At 39.5% G+C, this 17,632-nt stretch overlaps 2 protein-coding genes across 7 annotated transcripts; one reads left to right on the top strand and one right to left on the bottom strand.

Moving 5' to 3' along the window:
- Window positions 1-43: 43 nt before the first annotated feature.
- Window positions 44-7,459, bottom strand: wdr5 (WD repeat domain 5). Its single transcript, XM_046067294.1, has 14 exons — window positions 7,276-7,459; window positions 6,233-6,342; window positions 5,981-6,089; window positions 5,431-5,504; window positions 5,069-5,158; window positions 4,631-4,720; window positions 4,401-4,484; window positions 4,251-4,306; window positions 2,767-2,813; window positions 2,452-2,527; window positions 2,160-2,193; window positions 1,730-1,804; window positions 1,441-1,528; window positions 44-1,253 (listed from the first exon to the last, which is right to left on the bottom strand). The coding sequence occupies exons 2-14, from the start codon at window positions 6,308-6,310 to the stop codon at window positions 1,153-1,155; spliced, it is 1,002 nt and encodes a 333-aa protein (XP_045923250.1). The 5' UTR covers window positions 6,311-6,342; window positions 7,276-7,459; the 3' UTR covers window positions 44-1,152.
- A 1,371-nt stretch (window positions 7,460-8,830) lies between these two features.
- On the top strand, window positions 8,831-17,625 carry LOC123981990 (bromodomain-containing protein 3-like). Of its 6 annotated transcripts, none has more exons than XM_046067285.1 (11): window positions 8,831-8,931; window positions 10,699-11,053; window positions 13,102-13,239; window positions 13,325-13,460; window positions 14,614-14,738; window positions 14,844-15,155; window positions 15,251-15,379; window positions 15,495-15,686; window positions 16,702-16,829; window positions 16,919-17,196; window positions 17,481-17,625. In XM_046067285.1, exons 2-11 carry the CDS (start codon window positions 10,859-10,861, stop codon window positions 17,582-17,584), a joined length of 1,737 nt encoding a protein of 578 aa, XP_045923241.1. In that variant the 5' UTR covers window positions 8,831-8,931; window positions 10,699-10,858; the 3' UTR covers window positions 17,585-17,625. The 6 variants fall into 6 exon arrangements, with proteins under 6 accessions (XP_045923241.1, XP_045923237.1, XP_045923238.1 ...); XM_046067281.1 differs by having other exon boundaries at window positions 8,838-8,931; window positions 10,836-11,053; XM_046067282.1 differs by having other exon boundaries at window positions 8,838-8,931; window positions 10,836-11,053; window positions 15,495-15,671.
- Window positions 17,626-17,632: the final 7 nt, after the last annotated feature.

Raw genomic sequence — 17,632 nt, forward strand, 5'->3', positions numbered from 1 at the left:
ATTAAAAACACTCAACACCTCGTTTACTCATGACTCCGTTACGTGAAACATATAAAAACTGGTTTTATTAAGTCGCAGGTTATAGCTGTCAGATGCAAACATATATTCCACAAAATCCAGGTCAACTACAGAGGACAGATGCTGCCGGCTTCGTGCGCGGAACTACAGTAAGAGCAGAAGCAGAAGAGAACATAATATAAAATAATCAAATCACAATACTTGTAAATTTGTACGTACAAATCCCAGAACATAAAACTGCATTTGGCCACTGCCGTAAACTGTAAAATATTAAAATGAGACATTTTTAACAGGAGAAGGACTTCATTCAGAGCTCCAACAAGACTGTAAAAAGAATTATTAGGATTTTTTTGTAACTGTCAAACTATTATGTGACATCATGCACCACATTGTCTTGAGGCATTTTTATTTTTTTTTACCTTGCTCACGTACTTCCCAACACTAACTTTGAATACTGGTATGTTGCCCTAATAATCGTCACAGAACTTACAAAATCGGAAAAATGTCTCGTTAGGCACACAGCGCTTACATGAGATCTGAACACAACACTAACAGTGGTGCCACTTGAATAAATAACTAACAAATGGATACTTAGATTTTTATTTACCTAAAGCTAGATGTCAAAGTCACCTCCCCACTTTGAAGTCATTTAGACGCTACTACACAATTACACAGACAAATTAAAAATGCAAAAGAAGTAATAGAGAGGCCAAATAACCATTACATTTATTGTACAAGACCAGAGTTGGTATGAAGCAGTGACAAGGTTAACGCAGTGTAAAAAGTACTGAAGCACCAGAACTGAATCTCAACATGAAGTAAAACAAAAAAGTCACCAACTTCCCCGTGGAGACAACAAAATCTGGCACGTTAACAGACTGGTGGCTTATCTCAGATGTGAGAAGGGTGAACACGTCCGCTGCAGGCGCGACGCAGTTTTCGGCTGATGGGTCTTCATTTGGTTCTCCTCGCTGAATTTCATTACCTGAAAGCCCGCTGCATCCCGCAGGAGCTCTCTTTTAGAAAACAAGTCCTCTTTTCTTACAACAAAATGTAGAAAATTAAAAAGAAAAAGTATTTTTTTTTTTTTAAAAGAGAGAAATATGAATGGCCCAAAAAAATCCAAACAAGGCTTTAGCAGTCGCTTTTCCATAGCTTGATGGTTTTGTCGTTTTCTAAAGCCGCAGATGCGATGATGTTCTCTGTCGGGTGGCAGGCGGTCGAAATAACGACATCTGGAAAAAAGGAGACGAAAAGGAAAACTGAAGGGGTGTCTTTATAAACATCACACTTGAATTTTGTCTCATCTCCTTCAGAATTACATAGATGACCCAGTGGTCACTAAAAGACAGCAGACGCTGCGTTGGGGGAAAAGTGTCTGATTTTCATCCTGTTAAAACTAAGATGCAGTGTCTCCTGTACCTGTGTGGCCCTGGAGCTTCTGCACGATCTCCTTCGTCTGCAGGTTCCAGATATAAACCATGTTGTCCTCGGAGCCCGACACGATCCACTGCAAGAGAGCAGCCACTAAGCATCAGCTGCGAGTTACATTTAGCTGCATGCGTCAATTAGTTCAAAAGCGGACAATAGGAATATACAAAAACTGAAGACAAAGACATCCTGCGTGTTACATTTACAGATCAGCTGCGCGCACACACACACACACACACACACACACACACACACACACACACACACAAAGAGCACTTACCTTTCCACCGGTGACAGAGAAATTTGCAAAAATACAGTACTTCTCGTTTTTATGGCCGGTGTAGGTTTTCAAGCACTGAAATGTTGAGAGAACAACAAAGAGTGAATGATCTGTATGACATGGTCATAAATTTTACCATCAGCAGCAGGTATATTCAAGTATTTAATAGTAAACAAATACAATTTTGTTGTCCCCTAATGCATCTTGACACGTCTAAAAAGATAAACATATCAAAATATCAAACACCATCATCAGGAATAAGATTCCAGTTGTGTCTTAATATGTTGAACTACATGTAAAGATGAAAGTAGTTACCATTAGTTTACATTCTTCTAATATAAAACACTGATAAAAAAAAATATGGAGGAAACAATCCAAGGATGAATTTTGGAATAAAAGAACAACATAATTCAAAACCAGAGGAGCTTACCTTTCCTTTGCTGTAGTCCCACAGCTTCAGCGTGCTGAAAAGCAAACACAAAGAAACAGCAGAATCTGTTAAACTACTAACATCAACAATGTAAACCCAAGAATCTTGTAATCACTTTCATCTCATTTATATTCTGTTCACATAAAACTGCAGCTGAGGGAAAGCTTATCATAGCGTTACACTGCCCTCTGCTGGCGAAAATCATGCAAAAAGGCAGATAAACATCATCATGACCAACTTCTAACTAAAAAGGAGCACTGAATGCGCTCTACTGCGGGTACATAATACTCACTTATCCAGTGTAGCAGCCAGGATGTATTTCCCATTGGGGGAAAACTTCACGAATGACACAGGAGGGTTGTCATCATCTAACAGCAACACAACAACAGGAGCACCATCAGCACACAAACATGGGGTAAAAAATATCTAAATGCCTAATATAGCGTTTTCAGGCACAATTCAACCACCTTGACTGTTTCCGCACATTATAGGAGACCTCAAATTCAGACACAGCTAATTGGAACTTGACTTTTCTGTAATAATAATAATAATAGTCACAGGGGTTGAATACAGCCTGAAAGCACTGCACACAACTGAGTAATCTTACCTATGAGTGTCTTTAAACACTGCCCTGATGCGGTGTCCCAGATTCGGCTGGAAATGTAAACACAAACAATTGTTATTTAATTAGGAGTTATTAAGTCATTTGTTGCTTGGTAACCAAAGTCTTAACATCAAATGTGTACCGTGAGGAGTGTTGTCAGGCAAGCTTGTTGTTTTAAACGGCACTCAAGATAACTGAACTGTGTCTGGAGTCACAACAGCTGTCAGAGACGCAGACAGCAGAAGGCTTATTCATTTTCTATTACGATTTTAATGAAGCTAATAGCGTTGTAATTTGTCTTCATGTGGTGTTTTGAAGAGATACTAGATATGACAACAAATGGAAATGAACACAACTGTTATTTCATTTTAGCAGAGAGGATTTTTAACACACGTTTCCAAATGGCATGTTTGTGCATTTTTCAGTCATGTCTGTCTGGCTGCTCTAGACCTCTTCAGCTCAGCGGAATAAAGCCACCTTTTACGCAAACTGACAATCATAAATCTCTGCTACCTAATTGGTCAACGTCAACTCCGCCAACGGAATCCAATCACAAATGGGCACAAATAGCAAGGTCCACAGTGAGCGAGGTACTCTCGAATACAGAAACATAGCGAGCACAGCATTTTAGAATACTGCATTAACAGTCCTAATTAGCATTTCTGCATATATAAATATGACAATATGATGGGAATATGGAGTTGTTAAATTACACCTGCAAAAATAATCTCTCATCTCGCAGGATCAGTGTGCTACTATTTGTCAGTGTATTATAGTTTGATATACACGGTGTACACTTATACTCATAGGACATTTCTATTAACAATCCATCCTACGCATTTTTATTAGGGGTGCACGATATTGACAAAATGTGATATTGCAATAACAATGTTGTTGATGGGCCCTGTTTCTGATATGTTTTCCCTTCGAGCCGCACTTTCTGTTCTTTCACTCCCCTGACTCGCTTCAGTTTTCGTTTTTCCCCCCCCCATTTCTCTTTCTCTTTAATATGCTCCATTGTGTTTGTTTTGTGTAGTGGACTTCTTTGCTCACACTTTCATATGGTGGGTCAACTGGCCACTGAAACATGATGATTATATCAAGTGGGCTCTAAATGGAACTCAACTAACCCTCACAGCAAACAGACGCACAACAAGCGGAATATTGCATACTGTTAGCAACATTTTCGATATGATATTGCGCAACGTGATACTGTGATAATGATACTGAGTCAATATATTGTTGTGCACCCCTAATTTTTATTGAAGCAGAAATGAGGCATCAAGTCATATCTTTACAAAATAAAATCAAGAAAATCTAATGGTACATAATTGCTTGCTGTATTACAAACACAAATAAGACCCATTAGGGATTAACTGACTGAGTTGTAACCTGCTGAGGAACACAGTTTGACATTTTCCACTGGCACTTAGATAGAAAGATAGGGGGTAGTGGGAGGGGGGTTTAATAATGTAGTTTGTTCTCACCAAAGGCCATCATAGCTACTGGACACGATCAGGGAGCCGTCTCTGTTGAAATGAACCTGCAAGCCGAGACAGATCATCACATTACTGGCACTGTGTTCATCTCAAGTCTAGAGGGTTTCCCTATTGTTAAGAAAATTTATAAAAACTTACAGCCGAGACAGGGTCAGAATGAGCCGGCAAAGTTTTCAAACATTTCCCGGTCTTCACATCCCATATCCTTACACTCTCATCAAACTGAAAGCACACACACAAAAAAAAAAACAATCACAACAAGCCACACAGAGACATGTTTATGATGCTCGACATGAGTGCTACAGCGAGGGTCTAACATCTGCCTTCCCATTCACTCGCTCGTTTCACGCCAAAAGCTTCGTACTCACCGATCCCGACACGATAAGGTTGGACTGGGGGTTGAAGTTGCAGCAGAAGACATAGTTGCTGTGACCTTTTAGAGTTTTTAAGCATTTTCCCTGGATAAAAAAAAAAAAAAAAAAGACATTAAGAGTTGAAAGATCACACATTGGATGTATGACGCTACAAGACACAACGTCCACCTCGGCAATCACATTCTACTGTTTGTTTGTAGTGCGTGTTCAGTTAAGCATTACTGTGAAGCCCTCAGTATGACAGCGTGGGATTAAAGCATGATGATCTACTGCCAGTAATTCAATAACTCAAATCGATTAAGTAACATAGTTAATGCGTAGTTAATTCTAAGTGAGAAAACTATTTTTTTTATAATGTGGATGACCAGACCCTTTAAAGTCACACAAGCCAAAATGAGTGGCGCGATCGTCTGAGTTTGTCCGCCGTCTTACCGAGCTGACGTCCCATATCTTCAGGGTTTTGTCATCAGATGCAGACACTAGGAGGTTGGAGTCAGAGGACCAGGCCACGTCAGATATGCCCTGCAGATTCAAGGGGAATAATTAGGAACACACTGCTTTAGGCTCCGATTAGGACGGCACGGGTGGAAAAGCAAATACTGAAATCATGGCTCACTCCAAATCTGTTGTGACAACCAGTCATCTGCAATAGCATTTTTTGATTCTCACACTAAAGGGTGCTACAACTACTTCAGACAGGTAGGGGAAAAAATGTAGGCCATATACAATTCCATCTTTTCAAAACATCACTAAAGGAAAGAAACACAGCAGCAGTAAAGATCTGCTGAACTCACAAGCTTGTGTCCGGATATGGTTTTCTCAAACTTGCCGTCATATGCTCCCCAGATTTTGATGAGTTTATCTGCAGCTGCAAAGACAAAATAAATATGCATTCAGAGTTGCAGCAGCCTCCATAAATCCAGGATCACTACTGTAATATAATTTACGGTAGAGCTGCAACGTTTAGCTGATTAATCGGCTGGTCGAAGAAACAGAATTGGAAATAATTTCCAGAATTGATTTCATTGGATCATTTTTCCAAGCAAAAAGGCCAAACATCCTCTGCATCCAGCCTCTAAAATGTGACGATTTGCTGATTTTGTTTGGTCATATATGACAGTAAATCAAATATCTTAAGGTTTTGGACCATGAGTCAGCCAAAACAAGCATACTGAAGAATTGTGAACAGCCTTTTTTTCACTGTTTTTCCACATTTCATAGACTGAGATCGAGGAAATAATTGGCAGATTAAATGGATAATGAAAATGAGCATTAGTTGCAGGTCTTATGTACCCATGTGTGGTTTAAAGGAAACATGACAGAGAAAAAAAAAATAGGACTCACAAGAGCTGGCGAGCCATTCTCCGCTCGGGCTGAATTTGACAGAGGAGACAGCTTTAGTGTGGCCGGCTAATGTGAATTTCAGGCTGTAGTTTGGCTTGGCAGGTGCAGACTGTAGATGTAAAAAAAAAAAAAAAAGACTTTATCAACAAAGACAAACAAACAAAACAGCATTTTCTTATCCCTGCCAACAATTAGGTACCAATAAGTAAAGTTTCAACAGAACGGCACTACAAATATTTAAGGCGCCCAAACCTTGCTTTGACTGGCAGACGCTGATGATGCGACTGGAGGTTTCGTGTCAGTCTCGGGTTTCTTATCTTCTGTTGCCATGATGAGGAAATAAGCATCTATTGAGCACGATCCTGACGCAGAGAAGAAACAGACATGTGAATTAAAGTGCTGTTACATTCACAGGCAGCCTAAGGGGATTAAACGTGTAGCGTTATTCAAATGACAAACAGCGTCAGGTTTTAAAGGTGTGCATTAAAAAGGGGGACAGTGTCACAAGGCAACACACTGCCATACATTAATATAAGTACAAAATGTTATTATTGGCACTCTATAATGACTAAAACTTATTTCACCAAGGGATACATGCATCATATAATTGAAGTGATTGCTGATAATACCATATAGGCTGTTTAATTGACATTAGTGCTCGTCATTAACAGTAAACTGGCTTTCATGTTGGGGAGACATTCTACAGCCATGCAACCACTGGGAATGATACTCAGTTGTCAGTAAAACCTCTGATTAAATATACGGACTCTGGTTGCAGTTTAACCCCCCTGTTGTTTTAACGGGACTGTGTGGCTGCTTTCACAATCACCTGTACATTTAGCTATTTCAGCTAGCAATTAGCAAGCTAACGACATCTGGCGCTGTTAAGGTCAAAAGGGAGTGAACAGAAACAGTATTTACAGTCAGCTAAGAGAATAAGACAAAGTTGGTGTTCATTAAGGTTTAAGTATGTTAACATTAATTCGGACTTAAATGCAATAAATGTGGAAAGAGGACAAACAAAGGGGCCTTCGCTGAGAAGTTCAGCTCTGCTACAATCGTTAACTGTAACGTTAGATATTTATTGTTTTCAACATTTAGGATTTGAAACCCGAGAGAAGAGAGATAACGACTCATTTGTAAAGCCGCTGGTTTTAAACGAGAGCTAATGGCAGTCTGATCGTGAAGCTAGCCGTCCGCTTTCAACGCACTGATGCTGTTGACAAATTCGGCTGAGCTGCCACGGAGGGGCCCTCATTCAAACAATGAGGAAACAGCCGTTAGCCGATACTCACGGGGATTTAATGCAGCTCCGCGGTCAGGCTGGGGCTCCTCGTAAGGACTGGAAACAGAAATGCACGTATATTTATTCAGACGATCATGGAGAAAGGATAAATCAAATGGCTAGGTCCTGGATGTTTGCCTGCGAGGAGAAGCGGGGAATGTGGTGCGGTGGAGATCCTCTGCGCATGCGTGTCACCGTCAGAAGTAACGGAAACTAACGAGGGACAAAAGCGGTCAAAGGCACATAAACAAATTTTGTCACTTGGTCTCTGTATGGTTTTCAGAATCAGAATCAAGTTTTTGCCAAGTATTTTTTACATACATACAATATATTTGCTTTGGTGTCTCAGTGCGTAGCAATTGTCATAAACCGATATAAATATTAAAATGTGAAATAAACAAGATATCCAAGTTTTAAAAGAATAATAGAGATTATGTGTGAAATGACAGTTATTTACACGTCTTTACTAGATCTCCATCTTACCCTGCTGGAAATGTGTATTTTAATCTCATTTATGCCATTTTTGTATGTGTACTTTAAAAGCACTATATCTAGGAGACTTTTTCAGGTCGGTCAATTTGAACAATTTGATAGAAGCTGCAGATGTTCAATCTTGGCAAATTGTGGCATATTTGTAAATTAAGTTCATATTGATTAATGTGCACTGTCACTGATAAATAACTACTACCCCCAAATGACAGTGATAAAGTGTGGGTTTGTGGGCTGTTTGCCCTGAAGACATGATTATATTTTTCTGAGACTATTAACGGTCCGGCTCAGTGGTTTCTGTCGTTATCAACATTTGAGCACCTCGGGGAAGTTAGATAAATGTACAAAAAAACCAAGCAAATATGCTTTGGACACTTCAACATTAAGGTAAAGGACGCAATGGGCTGAAATTTCGAAGTGAAGACAGGTTCCCTTTTTGTCACCATCCAAGTGAATCAGGGAAGATCTAGAGTTTGAACTGGTTAAGAATAGTTGTAGAATGTGTTGGGTACCAGCACGTGTGGGGTTAAAGGGTACTGAATGACAGAATATGATCTGCAGACAGGGTCAGGGTTAGCTAAAACATCACTAAATGTGAGGCATATAATTGGCATTTCATTTGGAAAAGGGGAAGGGAAACTTATTAAAAAAGAAAATACCAGAACTTTGGCAGGAAACCTGGGACGAGGACAGTAAAGGCAGAACACACTATAAAGTGCAAAAGACAGAGCACAGAGAAGGGAGGAGGTAGATAGTATCTAAACAAATGTTTGATCACACTGATTTAAATAAGACACTGTTTCTATTGGGAAAAGCAAATTCACAAGTATGTGTGAACGGTAATAGTGGAAAAAATTCTGAACATGTAAAATTGCAGTGTGTCAAATACGTAGTTTGCAGCACAGGGTGAGAGAGGACAGGATTTGAAAGGCATATTAGGAAACTCAGGGATGGTTAATAGGTTTCTAAATGAATACTGGATTGTTTAATGGAATATAGTTGTTGATTCTTGTTTATTTTGTTTTTTATGTTTGGTTATTATTTTTTGTTGTCATTCCAGACTAATGTTCTACATATTCCGGTACGGTAGGTGGCGCTATGCACCTAAAGCTTGTGTGCAATCCACCGCATAGCGCACAGAAGAAGAGACGGGAGGCGAGCGTTTCACATGCAGCAGGTTTGTTTCGTCAAGCAAGTTCTCAGTATCAAAGTTAGTGGAAGTGTGGATTGAGCTGCGCTTTCTGGTTGGGTTTCTGTGCGGGGCGTAGGCTCTTGTGAAGTTGAGAAGTCCCTGAACTCTCATCGCAACTTCTTAAGAAAACGAGTTAGTACTTCAGTAGCTTATTCTGTATGTTTTTTACCCGTGACTCTCCCGTCATCCCGTGCGCAACAAGAACATTATTTACGTTGTCGTTATCTGAAGATAACAGCTAACTTATGTTAGCTGGGAGGTAACGTTAGCGCCTTCATGGATAAACAACGTTAAACGTTGTTCCGAAACTTGATTTCAAAACAAAGTAGGACACTGACTTGACAATTTTATGCAAAAAAAATAAGGAATTGTGAAACTTATTTATGCTAACGAGTATGATTTATTTTGTAAGCTAAGTAACTTAAAGCTAACGACACACCAGCGTTGACGTTAACTTACTTGTACGTTAACTTGCCTTCCCACACTATAACGTTCACATTTGCTAGTTTCTTGCGATAGATACTGTAGTTTTAAAAACGTAAACAAGCTAATTATTTGCTATTTGTGCCCTGCGTCAAGTTAGCCTGTATGGTAAATTAACGTGTCGCCAGTGAAGTGATTTCATGAGCTTAAAGCCAGTAACGTTAACGTGAGGTTTATTTGTTGATATAGACTTAAGTACTGTAACGTTAGGTTAACCATACCAGTACAACTAACGTTAACGTTACACAGTTTGTATATCTTATTGACTTTTGGCCACTTTTTTGTCTTATTTCTCTTCCAAATTCAGAATGGAATACCCCAGAATTACATTTCATACTACTGTTTTTTTTCCTCTAATCCACTAACGTTACTAAAGTGCGTATAAAGAGTCGCATTAAAATCAGTTTTCGTTATCTCAAAGACTTCCAAGTTAGTGAAAGCTGTCATAACAATATGTCATTAAAATAACAATAAAACAAGTAACGTTAACTTAAAACAAACATTTCAGTCACCACTGATGCATGCACTCCTCAGCTTGTCCAAAAAATCACTAGAAACAACATGTAGCTCAGTATCATAGCTGCAAAAGCAGAGAACCACCAGGAAGATTCATTAATGTGATCTCTGTTCATGAACATAATTTCTATTTAAATTGTTTGCTACATACCAAGGTAAAGATGCCTTTTAGTATATAGTGTGTTTTGGGGTTTTTGTGCATGTCCAAATGTGTGTATTCTGCTGTGACCTTCTGTTGAAGAGGGCCTTTCTCCACCAATCCGGTGTTGCATCCAAATTTGAAATTAAATCGGCCATAGTTGTGGTAGGCTACATCGTCTAGTAGAGGGACTATAGAAATCATCTTTGACCTATAAGGCTGATCAATTAATCTAAATCATATTGAAATCGCAATGTTGCCTACTGCAGTTTTCAAAACTCAGGAGGTCCTATATTTAAAGTTAAAGGCAAAATGTGTGTCAAAAACATTTTAAATTGAATATTGTCGTACTGCAGAGATGTCCTGGCCTACGCATCATATTCTACAGACTTAAGAAAACATCTTTGTGTGGTACAAATCCTTGCAAAAATCACACCATAGTCGTCTAAATGTTTTTCTGTGAAAATGAGAATAATTGTGTAAAAATGATCAGTCCCTCCAATATCGCAAATCCTATCGCAACTGCAATATCAGTCAAAATAATGTCAATCAGATGTTTTTTCAGAATTGTTCAGCCCTAGTCACTCACTCATAACATGTTTTTATGACTTCAGATCACATTGTCTGGTATGAAAACTATGATTGAAGTGGGCTCGTGTTCCATCAGAGGCTTTGTTGAGCTGACAGACAGTAGCTACAGTATTCACAGAAGATAACAGCAACCAATTGAGATTGTGTTCATCTGTTGAAGACCAGTCGCTTCCAGCTGCCATCATGTCAGCAGACCGCGACCCGAATCCTCCACAGCTTATGAATCCTCCGCCTCCTGAGGTGACCAACCCCAACAAGCCAGGCCGGAGGACTAACCAGCTGCAGTTTATGCAGAATGTAGTGATCAAATCCCTCTGGCGGCACCAGTTCGCCTGGCCTTTTTACCAGCCTGTTGATGCAGTTGCCCTTGGACTATCAGTGAGTAGTTCGTAAATGTTCTTGAAACTTTTAAAGATGCTTCCAATCCAACATTTACCACATAAAAATAATGTATTCTTTATGTATGTACTCAAAAACAAATGAATCATTTTTTAAAGTTAATTTTATGACAGGCAGGTTTTGTAATGTTAAGTACTCGTTAGCAATTTATAATGTAGTTAACCACATGATCTGATTTTGTCAAAAACACATCATAAAATAAATCCTGAACACCCACACACAGCTGCTGCCGCCATAGTAGCTTGGGGAAGTTGGAAATTGGCTCTTTGTAATATGGCTTTTACTAAACACAATAAATAGGTGTGTATTTTCTTCCTTTTTTCTAAAAAGTCACATTTGTTTGTCTTGCCTTGTGGGGAAGCGTCTGCTTTTCTCTTTTCTTTCACTGAAGTAACTGTTTCTGAATCCTTAAATTTCCACTGTTTTCGTCATTCTGTCACTGCAGCTGTTGATTTTATTGTCTAAGTTTTTTTCACAGTCTTTTCTTTCTCCCTTGCGCTGCCAAGCAAATAGCTTCTCTTTGCTCTGATGCTATTTGGACGTATTTAAATTAGGTAATCTCGTAATCTGCATACATTTTGCTCTCTTTTCATGCAAATTAGCCTCATCACAAAAAAAAGTCCGGTTCACCATTACCAACGCTAATAGCCACACACAGAGTGAAATTATTAGTGTCTTCAGAGAGTTGGTTGTAACTGAAGCTCATTTATAAGGGGTGTCACACACAGACTTTCAAAGTCAAAGCAATAGCACATCACAGTACATCATAGGAGCACAGATGGCACAGACAGTCCAATACCTGATATACATCACGAGGGAATGAAAGTGAAAAAAACAAACATTAAACCTACTGCTGTGAGAAACAGAGGCGATGGTAACACACTGTACCAGTCCAGCAGAGAGCAGAGGAGAGAAAACGGTGTGCACCCAGACTCATGAGGGGGAGCGTACAGTTAAAGCATCATAAATAACAATCACTCTGACCATTCTTTGTGAAGTCGCCCCTCAGTCTCAGTCTCATCCAATATTTACAGCTTATTAATTAATCATAACAAATAACCCTTTAGCATTTTTTGAAATCAGGCTTTAGTAAATTGTATAGCACCAACGTTAATAATTGAGAACTATAAATCGAATGAAGAAAAGTAAAAAGATATAAAATATATAACAAGACACTTAAATAAAAGCAATAAAAAGCTTTATTCTATATTACTGCATTTGTTAGTCAGTACTTAAGGACTTAATCATTTGAAGTAAGTGTTTCTGGAATGCAACTAATTTGCATAAATAATAAAATGGTTAATTCGAAGTTGAATTTCTCTGTTAGAAAGTGTGAGCTATCTCAGAACCTGGCCAAAATAAACCAAAGCTGTCTGCATGGGTAGATGCCTTGTGAAAGAATAATTCCAGTTTATTACAATTGAACAAAACATTACAAATTACCACATTATTTACATAGTTTTGGCTATCATTTGTATTGGTTATGATAATAATGTAGTCACAGAAGTAATTGCTGAATACAGACGGGGTTAGAAACGCGAGTGGTCAAACGATCACGCAGGTTGTAAATAAGCCAACATGTTAGCCAGATTATCTGGCACCTTGTATGGGAGTAAAGCTGAAAGTGAGCATAACAATCCCTCATTGCACAGGAAAACTGTGTGTATGGACATGTACAGTACACCAACAGACAGTTTGGTAATACTTTGTGTGTTTCAAGTAAACATGGCTGACCAATTTACAACTGGTGTGATTGAGGGAGTGCTTGGGTTTCTTGTGACTCCCGTCTTAGCAATATCGCAGTGTTCCCAGATCTCAGAATATTAACCTGGTAAGTATCGTATTTTTGTGACTGAAAGGAATCTGTCCAAAACTTTCAAAATAAGAGCATACATTGAATGTTCTGTACTTGAATGATCCAGGAAGTGAGAAAAGAATTGGGCGCTATCAAACTTTTCTTCATCAGATCCTTTTCCAAGGTGTAGGACAGACATTCGTCTGACACGTTGACTCTTTTTCTTTATCAGGATTATCACACCATAATAACATCCCCCATGGACTTGGGAACCATCAAGAAACGGCTAGAGAACAACTACTATTGGAGTGCAAGTGAATGTATGCAAGACTTCAACGCCATGTTCACCAACTGCTACATATATAACAAGGTGGGGGACTTTATTGTTGGAAGTGCAGCATGCTGGTTAGCCTCACAAGAAATAAACCCTCATGGATTTTCCTCTGTCCCCCTAGCCCACAGATGACATAGTCCTGATGGCCCTCGCCTTGGAAAAGGTTTTCTTGCAAAAAGTTGCCCAGATGCCACAGAGTGAAGTTGAGATTTTTCTTCCTGCAGCCAAAGGGAAGGGCAAAAAAAGTAGCATTCCAGGTAATGAACTTAATGGTAACTGTACTTCACATGTTCCACATTCAAAAAGGTAACTCAGAGGCATTCAATACACTACACATGGCATATTCATGTGGCAGCCAGGGGTCCCATGTAGGATGTTTGTGTGCATGCTTCTGAGCACCTTGTACACAGGTAATTGTGATAAATGAACTTCACCACGTGCTCTGCAGTAGGTCCAAACACTTTGTCAGGGTGCAACAAGATGAGTCAGATTTGTGACATGTAGCTCCTACAAAAGTAAAGTTTATTAAATTAAAAAAGTAAAGAAAGATCAAAGAATGCAATTGATTTTGTTATAAATGTCTGTGTAAGTGTGACTCCGTCTATTTCTTCTTTAACGTCCACTTAAACTGTGGAGCCAATTAAGCATAGTTGAGACATGCTTTAATCAAAACTCTGCAGTCCACGTACTTCATTTCTAAATGTTTACTGAAGCTTTCTTCATGACAAACAAAATGATCAACAAAAAACAGTGACAAGCTAAATTTAACACGGTCAAAAACTAGTGTGCTCTCAGCTCCACTCAAAACCCTCTCCCAGCTAAACAAGCACAGGCAGCATCGCACATTGCCTGACCAATCAGAAGCCAGGGCTGACTGCAAACATTTTTAGTTGCAGTTGTGCAAAGTGCAGGAACATAAACACAGAGCTGCTCATTCTTGGAAAATAAGCACACAAAATAAACTATACACAAATGGCATGAACCAATGCAGGCCCAGCTTTCTGTTCAACTGCTGTCTATGCCTGTATTCGCTTCAGTAAGAATCAAAAGTTTAGACCAAGATCTCCCATAAAATATATGCATTTCCTCCATTTAGCCTTTGGCACTTTACATGTGTGCAGAACATTGTCAATGTCAATGTGGTTGTCTATCTTAGCATGCGTTATTGAGTAAGATGTGCACATTTCAGCCGGCATTAACGTCAGTGTCACCCCACTTCAGTGATCAGTTCAGCCAGCAGCAGTGTTTAGCTGCATCAGTAACCCTCTTCTGTTTTCTTTCCATTTGAAATAACACCGTTCAGTGCTCCAATTCTACCGTGTCTTTTCGCTGTGGGTCTTCTAGTAAGTTTTAATTTGTATTTTAGCGTTTTTCTCTTATCCTTTCATTTGTGTTAATACATGTATGCAGGTGGGCAAAATGGAACTGCAACCACATGTTCTTCACCTACAACACCCACATCTCAGCCAAGCCTCAGCTACACGTCTTCCAGCCCGTCCTCAATGCCCAAACAACCATCACAGACCCCCATAAAAGTGAGTCAGCATTTGTGTCTCTGACCCTCAGTCAAATTTCATATTATTTTAAAATCACAGAGCATGTAGAAGAATTCTGCCTTATTGTGTTTTTTGCCGATGCAGAAGAAAGGGCTGAAGCGGAAGGACAACTCCTCCAGTTTGGGTGATTTATCAGAGAGCAGGAGGAGACGGGGAAGCGCAGGCCGAGCCAATAATCCCTCTGACTTTGAAGAAACGGAGTTGCCACAACAGAAAAGTGAACAGGGCAGACTGAGCGAACAGCTCAAGTACTGCAATGACATCCTGAAAGAAATGCTGTCTAAGAAGCACGCAGCCTACGCCTGGCCGTTCTACAAGCCCGTCGACGCTGAAGCCCTGCAGCTACACGATTACCATGACATCATCAAATACCCCATGGATCTCAGCACTGTTGAAGTAAAAGCTGTATATTTTCATGTACAAATACATTTCCTCTGTGGTTCATCAATTTTTCATGATGGATTTAGTCTTGACAACTTTTTAATTTTCAGAAAAAGATGGAAGGAGGAGAGTACCAGGACGCACAAGGCTTCGCTGCAGACGTTCGGTTGATTTTTTCTAATTGCTACAAATACAACCCTCCACATCATGATGTTGTCACCATAGCCAGAAAACTTCAGGTGTGTTTTGAATCATTACCTGTAATAGTTCAAGAATTTAAAACGTCTTACTGGACTTTAGGATTAGTTTTGTTCTATTTCACTCGATTCTACTTTCACCGTGTGTTCGCTTCAGGGTGTGTTCGAGAAGAGGTTTGCGAAGATGCCAGACGAGCCGGTGGAGTTGATTTCACTAATGAGTGCCGTTAAGAGTGCAGGTTTTAGTGGGATTAGTGCCAACAGCTCTTCCAACTTGGACAAATCAGACTCTGCAGAGGAGCGTGCCACCCGCCTTGCTGAGTTGCAAGAACAGGTGGGTGCAGAACAGGTAGGTTTCTACACAGATCTCTAACTCAGAGTCTTGTTATTTAACCCCATTGTCTGCTACTGTAAACCGGTTTCTCAGACAGACTCTGCTTTGCACCACCCCTGTTTTCTGATGGATTCATTGACCTCCTGTTCAATGATCTATTGAAGTTTAGGCTTTCTTTACAAATGCTAGCGTAGCTTACACGCACAACCTTCTGTATGCTGTAACATAAATAAAAATATACATATAAAAAAAACTATATACATATAAAAAAAACTACATAACTCTATAAACTATATATATATATATATATATATATACACAATTGTACACCATAGCCACCCTCTCATTGTCATAAATGAAATGGCTTATATTAAAATAATGCTTCATACCTTTGTGTATCCATTCCTAACTTTTACATGTTATGATGGTAATAGACATAAATTAATCAGTGACAGATCAATTCATCGAACATCTTCATTTTTTTAATTTTCCATTGTTAAAGTCTAACCAGTAATGTTGCCACTCTAGTCACAAACTTGTCTGCGAGGCAAAGCGTGAAAGTGGGCCCACTTGATGTCTATCCCGGTGTCAACATGTTTTCCATCCAGCAGCTTCAGGTCTGCCCTTTCATTTCATTTTAACACAATGGGATCGCATGTAAACAAATACATGCACAATTACCGCGAGCGATTCGGTGTACGAACCTCTACCACAGCAGTGATTTGAACTCTACCTGGACCTTATGATAACCTTTACAAAAATATTCGTCTCACCTTATTCTCTGCCACTCAGATATATACCAGGGAGAAATAGATGCATGAAGTATATCGGATGACGTGTTTTTTTTCTTCTGACTCCTCTCAGTTGTTTGGAGAGGATATTGTTGTCCTTACAGTCATATGCCAAGCCTCCAAGTACCTAGAAACTACTCTCTGTCTCCTACTTATTCTTTGATTTCTTAGTGTTGCTATTTGTCTTGGCACTTTTTATTTAAATACCACATTAGCCCATATCTGTTGATTCTGCCCAGCTTAAAGCAGTTCATGAACAGCTCGCTGCCCTCTCTGAAGTCCCTGTGATTAAACCAAAGAAGAAAAAAGACAAGGACAAGAAAGAGGACAGCTGTCAAAATAAAAGCAGTACAAATTCCAGCTCCAGGTAGGAAGTTAAACATAGCTGAAGGACTCTATTTTTATAGGATCTCACTTCTGTGTAGACACCTTTGACTGCTTTGTTGTGGATTTCAGGCAGTTGTGGAAGAGAAGCAAAGACACGGATGATACAGATGATGAGTCTCTGCCGATGACATACGACGAGAAGCACCAGCTGAGCCTGGACATTAACCGGTTACCTGGCGGCAAGCTGGGCCGGGTGGTGCACATCATTCAGACTCGAGAGCCCTCGATGTGTGACACCAACCCAGAGGAGATCGAGATCGACTTTGAGATACTGAAGCCGTCCACTCTGCGGGAGCTGGAGCAATACGTGAAGTCTTGTCTGAATAAGAAGTTTAAGTCATTTCAAAGTAAGTATGAAGCTTTGCTGCCATCATCCTTATGGTTAGATTCATGAAATCTGTGAATAAATAAACCCAGCTTTAATAGTTGAGCATTAATATATGAGCATATTTACAGTACAAACCTTGTCAGTCATGAGGGCAAAAAAAGCAACAAAAAACAACATTCAAAAACAAAATAATCGTTAGCCCTAAGCCCTAATTACAGTGCAATTTACACAAAATATTAAAATGTCATCAGCCCTTGTAGCATTTAATTGGTGATGGTGCTTCCTTTACTTTCCTTCATCCAGAGAAAAGCAGTCAGGCTGCGCCTCATCATGTCAGCTGCAGCAGTTCTTCAGATTCTGCCACCAGCAGCTCCACCGACTCCAGTTCAGAAAACAGTGACTCGTGACGACTGTAAAGTTTCTATTTATTGCTTCTTTAGTTACCAAAAGAGAGT

The sequence above is a fragment of the Micropterus dolomieu genome, linkage group LG13 (assembly GCF_021292245.1).
Source record: "Micropterus dolomieu isolate WLL.071019.BEF.003 ecotype Adirondacks linkage group LG13, ASM2129224v1, whole genome shotgun sequence".
NCBI classification, from domain to species: Eukaryota; Metazoa; Chordata; class Actinopteri; order Centrarchiformes; family Centrarchidae; genus Micropterus; species Micropterus dolomieu.